This window comes from Dioscorea cayenensis, chromosome 15, assembly GCF_009730915.1.
Source record: "Dioscorea cayenensis subsp. rotundata cultivar TDr96_F1 chromosome 15, TDr96_F1_v2_PseudoChromosome.rev07_lg8_w22 25.fasta, whole genome shotgun sequence".
NCBI lineage: Eukaryota > Viridiplantae > Streptophyta > Magnoliopsida > Dioscoreales > Dioscoreaceae > Dioscorea > Dioscorea cayenensis.
In genome coordinates, this window is record NC_052485.1 from 248509 (window position 1) to 257218 (window position 8710).

General features: G+C 36.1%; 3 protein-coding genes across 3 annotated transcripts; 2 read left to right on the forward strand and 1 right to left on the reverse strand.

The window, feature by feature from the left end:
- Nucleotides 1–2008: 2008 nt before the first annotated feature.
- Nucleotides 2009–3738, forward strand: LOC120277145 (G-type lectin S-receptor-like serine/threonine-protein kinase At2g19130). The gene is made up of 2 exons (XM_039283898.1): nt 2009–2030; nt 2738–3738. The coding sequence occupies exons 1-2, from the start codon at nt 2009–2011 to the stop codon at nt 3736–3738; spliced, it is 1023 nt and encodes a 340-aa protein (XP_039139832.1).
- Nucleotides 3739–4968: 1230 nt separating this feature from the next.
- On the reverse strand, nt 4969–5508 carry LOC120277147. Its single transcript, XM_039283899.1, has one exon. It carries the CDS (start codon nt 5506–5508, stop codon nt 4969–4971), a length of 540 nt encoding a protein of 179 aa, XP_039139833.1.
- Nucleotides 5509–8338: 2830 nt separating this feature from the next.
- Nucleotides 8339–8710, forward strand: LOC120277148 (G-type lectin S-receptor-like serine/threonine-protein kinase At2g19130). The gene has a single exon (XM_039283900.1). The coding sequence runs from the start codon at nt 8339–8341 to the stop codon at nt 8708–8710; it is 372 nt and encodes a 123-aa protein (XP_039139834.1).

Genomic DNA, 8710 nt, shown 5'->3' on the forward strand with positions numbered 1-8710 from the left:
TTCTTGTTCTTTTAAGTTCTTCTGTTAAATATGGCTTTATAGTTTTTAATGCTAGTGGTGTTGAAAGCATGTTACTAGAATGTTAAACTTGCTTGTGTTGCACGCGTGGTGCAGTGAATTCATGCAAGCTTTACTTCTCCATGTTTCGTCCTGGTCATGTTTTATTTTATTTTATTTTATTTTATTTTATTTTTATAAATCGTTAATTTCTTGGAGGCTAGGTTGATGTATATGTAAGTGCTTTAAGTTATATAGTATTGTTTCATTAGATTGGTAGGTCATTATGTTAGTACGGATCTGATGACTATCAAAGCATATTTTTTTTTAATGGTGTTAGCAATCCCAACTTTCACTTTTGATGGATGTGTGTGTGTTGTGTACACATGTATATATGGATGTTGTTGTGCATGTAGACGTATATTTTATCCTTCAATGGCTAATTAGCAATGTTTTAGCAATTTAATTATCTTCTTGTTGTTTGGGTTAGGAGGTGCAGTGTTTTAATTGAGGTCTTATGTTATTCAATAATATTTATTTCTTGATCCTTTATAAGAATAGGTGTTATACTTGAAATCCAAGAATCCTAGTTAACTTGTAAAATTAGGGTTATTGAACTGATTTTATGTCTATAGGTTCTTTTGTAGAGAGTTAAGTGGGAGTCAATTTGGATTTTTGGGGATTTAGCGAATATCAGGTAAGTAACCACATATAAATTGTACTATGTATATACATCCTTTAGCACTAGTTAAACTTGAAAATTTAATCATTTCAATTATTTGTTATGTAAAGTTTGATTACTGTTAGTGTTATTAATTTCGGACTTAACAGTAAAGTACTTAAATTTTTTTTTTAATTAAAAACGTTTTAAACTAAAAGTTCTGGAACTGTTTAGAAGATGGTTTACTTAAATTTTGAATTATTATATACCCTATTTAAACTCGGATTTCCAACTATCAAAGCAAATCTGATTCTTTTAAAAACTTTGAATTTTCAAATAATTCATTTAATTCCTGAGTTTCATTCGTTTGTTCATATTCAGAGTATTTGACTTTTGAATTTGTGATATTTTATTTAAAATCTGGATTTTTTATTCATTTCATCAAATGCAGTTTTTTAATTTCCGAATTTCGGATATTTAATTAATTTATAAATAGTTCATGTATTTAAATTCAGATTATTTATTTATTTTGAATTTCAGGTATTTTATTTAATTTTTTATTAACGAATATTATTGTTTTCATTATCTGTTTATGCTTGTAATCCATTAACTGGTTTATTTTGATATGATAAAAATGGGATCACATTACTGTAAATTTCTTGTAATTTGCCCGATTAGTTTATTGTTTGTGAACATAAACTATTTTGACATAAAAACTAGTCTCCAAATAACTTTGCAATAACCCTGTCACTGGGGGTTAAACATTGACCGTGTCGACATGTATTTTGTTATAGAAACTATAGTTTTCCACCGCTTGTCGTCAGTGAAGAATATCGGCCTTTGATAATTTTGGCTCGTGTCACCGAGGGTAAAAATATGGTTTTTGATAATTTTGTCTTGGGTCACCGAGGGTAAATATATGAATTTTGTGATTTTGTTTTGGCAATAGTTGTTTGGGGGACCTATATGCTTAATTTTTGACATCTATGTTATGTGAATTAAATTTGTGTTGTTGGTTTTGCAAATTGTTAAATTATGATTTTGATAAATGATCCCTATATTTTTAGTGGGTGCTTATTGCATGTGATCATAAATTTTGTTGATATTTTTTTTTCAGATCAGGAGTAGAGGTCAGTGACGGATAGCTTAGCAGGGATCGTTGGGCCACCGTCAATCTTATTAGCATGTACTAAGTCCCGTTTGTTGTGGGCATAGGTTTTATTTAAATAACTTGTTTTGACTATGCAAACATTTAGTTTGTTCTTTTAGTATCGAGCTCTATTCTCGTTTCTAGTTTCGCTCTCTGTTAGATATTTTGTGTTTTATTGAGAACAGGTTTTGAGGCTTTGCATGCCTACTAGGCCTAGGCTTGGTTAGTGTGTGGCCGTTTGTCAGTGTACTGGGCCTGGTGAGTCGGATTCGGGGCGTAACAGTATTAAAATATAGGTATAATCACCAAAATAGTCCATGTACTTTTCTCTCTTCTCTTTTGGTCCCTCTACTCAGAAATGCTCCTGACTAGTCCCTCTACTTTTGAAAATATGCCCACTTAGTTAAAAATGCTCCCAATCAGTCCCTCTATTTTAAAAAATGTGCCCATCTAGAGGGACTAAGCGGGCACATTTCTAAAAGTAGAGGGACTAGTTGGGAGCATTTTTAACTAAGTGGGCACATTTTCAAAAGTAGAGGGACTAGTTGGGAGCATTTATCAGTAGAGGGACCAAAAGAGAAGAGAGAAAAGTAGAATGACCAACTAGGATATTATACCTAAAATATATCACTCTCACAAGAATTGTATTTTGTTTATTTGCTAACGAAAAAGTTGTGGATTCAATTTTTTATTCCTTGATAAATAGGTGATAAACGTACCTTTGTTTTTTTATTCGTAAACAAACAAAAATGTAACATGTGAACAGGAAGAAATAATATAGAGCCGAAAATTGTACGCTAATTGAAAGTGGGCCCTCCGTAAGACCTACCAGACGAAAATTTTGATCCTCATTGATTTTTTAATTAAAAAACAAAGGCTCTCCCCTGCTCCTCCTACCCTCATCTCTTCCTGTATTTTATGCAAACCAGAAATCATTGCTTCAACAAGTGCAATCCTTGTTCTCAAGTTGTTCCTCATTTCTCTAGACATCTGTGTCGCCCATGCATCAGACTCCATCACTAGCAACCAATCCCTCTCTGGTGACCAGAAGCTCTTCTCTGTAGGTGGAAACTTTGTGCTTGGTTTCTTCACTAAAGATGAATCATCTAGCAAATTCTACATCGGCATATGGTACAAAAAAGTCTCAGAGCTGACCCCTGTCTGGGTGGCCAACAGAGCCACCCCAGTCTCAGACATCACCAAGTCTCTGCTTCATATCTCCCCAGACGGAAACTTGGCTCTGCTTGACCAATCCAAGTCCCTCATATGGTCCACCAACACCACCATCCCCTCCAATTCTTCCACAGTTGCTGTCCTCCAAGACAACGGGAACCTTGTCCTGAGAGATGCTGACAACTCTGCTAACATCTTCTGGCAGAGTTTCGACAACCCAACTCATATTAATCTTCCTGGAAGCAAGTCCATTTTCAATAAGGTAACTAAAGTAAGCAAGAGATTGATTTCATGGAAGAACTCTCAGGACCCAGCTCCAGGATTATTCTCCAGCGGGTTACAGGAGAATAACCAGTCCGTACTCCTCTGGAACATGAGCAAGCCCTACTGGACTTCAGGGCCCTGGAATGGCCGTACATTCAGCAAGGAAGTGCCAGTGAGGTCGTCAGCCACCATGGTTAACGTTACATGTGATGCTAACTCTGAAGAGTTCTACTGCTCCTTCAACCTCAATAACAACTCTAGGTCCCATGTGATCCTGGACTTTGTGATGGATGTCACAGGACAGTTGAAGGCGGTGTTGTGGGAGGAGTCCACCCAACGATGGAATCCATTCTTCGCCGTGCCCGAAGCTCAGTGTGACGTCACTGCATTATGTGGCCCTTTCGGTAGGCTGCACGAGCGTAAATCGCCCTCGAGTCACGGTGCGTCGAGGGTTTTCGACCAGCAGGTCACCAATAGTCTGGGCTTTGAGTGACTACAGTGGGGGCTGTGTCCGGGACACACCATTGCAGTCCTGTGATAACACGAGCTCAGGTTACGTTGGTGAGCGAGATAAATTTTTCCAGATGTCAAATGTGAGCTTGCCTGATGATGGCCAGACTTTGCTGATGGATCTAATGGGTATAAACCCTAATGTATAACCCTGGATCTTCTTGCTTGGAGATTGCTTAGGAACAAAGAAAGTGGCGGAAGCGTACATGCACTTGAATCCATTGATTATGATGGAAGTGATTGGGTCTTGTGGTTCTTCTCACTGATCACACGCAGAGAGAGGAGATGGGAACCCTAATTCAAAAAACCTAATTCTGAATCTTAGATCGGTGCGTGCTCAGTCAGGGACCACACCCTATTTATAAGAAAAACTTTATGGGGCTAATTACAAGTCCGCCCATCATAGATTTGACAATTTTCGCCCTCGAGAATTCTACACAACATATGATTAATATGTATATCCACACATTTAAAATTAGATAATTAGGACCAAATTCAAACTTGAATTAGATCACAATTTGGGTCCATTCAAAACTTGAATATAATAAGATAAACACAATTATAAACATTAGTTGTGTACGTCTACACAACTTATGCACATAAGTCCTTATATCCCTACATATTGTGTGGTCCACAACCCAACAATCTCCCACTTGGACCATACAATCATGCACCTTCGGGAATTCAAAATTGTGTATAAATTACTATCAATAACCAAATGTAATTACAACTGAAAAATTACCTAAATCAATCTCGTCCATCAGCCTCATCAATACATGGAACAAAGGGGCAGTCGTCGCCAGTATAATGCAACTAAACCCACGATGATCACATATGCCGACTTAACTAATAACATAGATCAAGTGTGGATGTGTAGCATGGAAATTACAAGCCGATGTGATCTACGCTTGTCTATTTCCAACTCGGGTCCAGACTTTTAAAAACTTTATGAGATTATAGTTCGGAGTAAAAACAATGAATAATCTAGAAATTTCACAAAAATCTATTATAAATGTCATGACACTAATACAAATATTAAAACCAACTAAATATAAACTCCCACTAATCAAAAGCATCTCTACAAATGTCGACCATATAAGTGACATGCTTATTAAAAAAACTATAGGAGCTAATGCAAGCGGATCCACAACAATGGAGTTTATCCCTATAAAGCTTTAATATTAATAAAACAACTCGAACTCTTGCACTTGTTCTAATGGCTTGAAGATGCAAAATCAGCACTCTCAACCTCACGTTGCTTTATCCGATCTTCCTCTTGTGCTAAATGTGAGATAAGTTCATTTACTGTCCATTTTTCCTTTTGACAGTTATAATTCACTTCAAACTGACTAAATTGAGGAGGGAGGGAAATCAACACCATATGCACTAGAACATCTTCTGGTATCTCAAATTTCAAACTCTTTAATTTTCCAGCTAGATGACACATATCAAGGACGTACTCTTGTATATTCCGATTACCCTTATACCTCATGGAAACTAGTTTCTTTAGTGTAGCACTAGTCTCCGCCTTATCACTTCTTACGAAGCGTTCTTCCAGGGTGTCAAGGAACTGCTTAATGTCCCTTTTATCAGATGTAGTGTCCAGAAAAGTCTCCGGGATTGTATTCTTCATGATCATTAGACCTATACGGTTAGACCGCTCCCACCTCTCAAAAACTCTCCTATCCTCAAGAGAGCTTTGATCTGTAAGAGGTGCAGGACATGGTTCTCTTAATGCATAGTCTAGATCCATACATCCCAAAACAAGTGTCACCTTGTTTTTTCAAGTTTTGAAATTTGTGCCATTAAGCATAGGAATGCCATTGAGTGTAGTAAATACATTATTAACACTCATGATGTCAACTGTACAAAGAGCAATAATCAATAATTAGCTCACAGTTAATTAACTAGAGTCTAATAATCAAAAAATACAAATAACAACAACCCATCTTCAAGTTAATTGATTGGCATCAAATCTAGTCTTTGGACAGAGATTCAATTCACTAGTAATTAACTTGTTGCAGTAATCAAGTTTTATAGTAAAATCTAATCAAGTATAAAGTCTTCCTTTGGGCCGACTAAATACTCACAATAGACACTTTATAACTATAAACAACTTATTACCACATGTGCAAACAAATCTCTGCCAGACAACAGTCTTCCTTTGGGCCGACGTGTTGTCTGCATGAGAATAAGCATGCACTAACACCATGGTTATTCACAAACAAAAAGGTTTCCACAACAGAGGTCACTTTGGTGACGATGCTGCTTTTACCAATTGTAGTAAATACCCAAGAAAGCTATAAAAGCAAACTCTAAGTTGTTATTTCCTAATGATTATTAAAACAACTTTATAATTATGAATAAAAATTAAATTCATAATAATTTTAAATAAACTTCAACAATCAAATTAAAATCCAAATATTATCCTAATCCAAATCAAAGTAAAATTTAAATTAATATAAATCATTAATTGTGCTCCTGCACCTTGATATTGGTAATAATGGAAATTAACTTACTAAAACTAAATATAAACATGTATTGAAATCCATGATACATGATAATCAATAAATCTTTATAGAAAAGCATTAGCACAAGGGCTTGATGATTTCCCCATAGTATAAAAATTAAATCTAGTATATATATATATATATATATATATATATATATATATATATATATATATATATATATATATATATATATATATATATATATATATATATATATATAATAACAATCTATGTTTTTCGAATTGAGAAACCACACGGTTTCCAAACATCGATCAATATATATATATATATATATATATATATATATATATATATATATATATATATATATATATATATTAATTAAATAATTATTATATCATCTAGATATATATATATATAATTTCCAATCTACTGAAAAGCCATGGCACGACTTTCAAAATCTCTTTGAGAATTGCAATATAACAATTAAAACAATCATACACGTACTCAATATATGTATATATAACCATCGTTATATTAGCATGAAAAAAACCTCAAATCGAAGCATGCATAATAAAATCAATAAATTCAAGATTTAATTATAATAAATCCCAAACAATTCCAACACAAGATGGCTCTGGTACCACTTGATGGATCTAATGGGTATAAACCCTAATGTATAACCCTGGATCTTCTTGCTTGGAGATTGCTTAGGAACAAAGAAAGTGGCGGAAGCGTACCTGCACTTGAATCCATTGATTATGATGGAAGTGATTGGGTCTTGTGGTTCTTCTCACTGATCACACGCAGAGAGTGAGATGGGAACCCCAATTCGTAAAAACCCTAATCGAATCTTAGATCGGTGCGTGCTCGTCGTGACCACACCCTATTTATAAGAAAAACTTTATGGGGCTAATTACAAGTCCGCCCATCATAGATTTGACAATTTTTGCCCCCAGGAATTCTACACAACATATGATTAATATGTATATCCACACATTTAAAATTAGATAATTAGGACCAAATTCAAACTTGAATTAGATCACAATTTGGGTCCATTCAAAACTTGAATATAATAAGATAAACACAATTATAAACATTAGTTGTGTACGTCTACACAACTTATGCACATAAGTCCTTATATCCCTACATATTGTGTGGTCCACAACCCAACATTTGCAAGTTGGGAATGATGATGAATGTATGCAGGCTTGCTTGTATAACTGCTCATGCACTGCCTATTCTTATAATGGCACTGGTTGCACAATATGGTATGGTGATTTGCTTAATCTCCAAGATCAATATGAAGGATCAGGTGGAGGAACTCTCCACCTCCGCCTAGTCGCTCTCCGAACTTCCAAGTGATCATAAGAATGGAAATGTTGCTGGGCTTGTTGCTGGTGTGCTAGCTGCATCTTTGGTTTGTCTGGGGATCATTTGGATTCTGGTAAAATTAAGGCGAAGGAGAAGAAGAGATTTCAAGTTAGTGATGGGAGATTTGGTGGTGTTCCGATGACGTAGACTTGAACGCGTGGACCAAGAACTTCTCCGCCAAACCGGGCCGTGGAAGTTTTGGTTCTGCTTTTTAAAGCGGGTGTTACCGCATTCAAATCGCTATTGTCGCCAAGAGACTAGAAGGACTTCGTCAAGGGAGAAGCAATTCGAGAGCGGAGGTGAGCACACTTGGAACCATTCAAAGATGTTAACCTTGTTTCTTTACGCTCGCCTCGTGTCAAGGTACTAAAAAGGCTCACCGGGTTTCGCAGTATATGCCTAATGGTTCTCTTGATTCTCATCTGTTTGGGAGCAATGCAAAGGCTTTAGACTGGTCCACTCGCTACGACTGCACTTGGGAATTGCCAGAGGATTAGCTTATCTCCATGAAAAATGCAGAGAGTGTATCATCCATCATGACATCAAACCGGAGAACATACTTTTGATGCCGAGTTTAATCCAAAGGGGTCGATTTTGGTCTTGCAAAGCTACTTGACGTGGAGTTCGAGAATGTGTTAACCAAAGCATGAGAGGAACAATTGGGCTATCTCGCACCGTAATGGATTTCGTGGATTAGCAATCACACCCAAAGCTGATGTTTTTAGTTTTGGGATGATGCTTTTGGAAATAATATCAGGGAAGAGAAATAGCAGCAAGCAATACGAAAGTGGAGACAATTATTTCCCTCTCAAGGCAGCAATTCAAGTGAGAGAAGGTAATGTTCAATGTTTGTTGGATAGTAGATTGCAGGGAAAGGCCAACATGGATGAAGTAAACAGAGCTTGCAGAGCTGCTTGCTGGTGTATTCAGGGCATAGAATGTGAAAGACCAACAATGGGAATGGTTGTTCAAATGCTGGAGGGGCTCCTCAAGGTTAATATGCCTCCAATTTCTAGTTTCCTTCGAGGCCTTGTTGTATATGGTGAAAGCTTATTATCTTCAGACATCTTAGACGAAGGAAGGAATCAGTTTGTTGTGCCTTCTTAG

What these genes read in the sequence shown, in the direction of transcription:
- LOC120277145 (XM_039283898.1), top strand. Translation starts at nt 2,009, where the DNA reads ATGCCTACTAGGCCTAGGCTTG. An exon ending in GCCTACTAGGCCTAGGCTTG is followed by an intron (nt 2,031 to 2,737) that starts GTTAGTGTGTGG and finishes TATGCAAACCAG; the next exon opens with AAATCATTGCTTCAACAAGT.
- LOC120277148 (XM_039283900.1), top strand. Translation starts at nt 8,339, where the DNA reads ATGCTTTTGGAAATAATATCAGGGAAGAGAAATAGCAGCAAGCAATAC.
- LOC120277147 (XM_039283899.1), bottom strand. Translation starts at nt 5,508, where the DNA reads ATGGATCTAGACTATGCATTAAGAGAACCATGTCCTGCACCTCTTACA.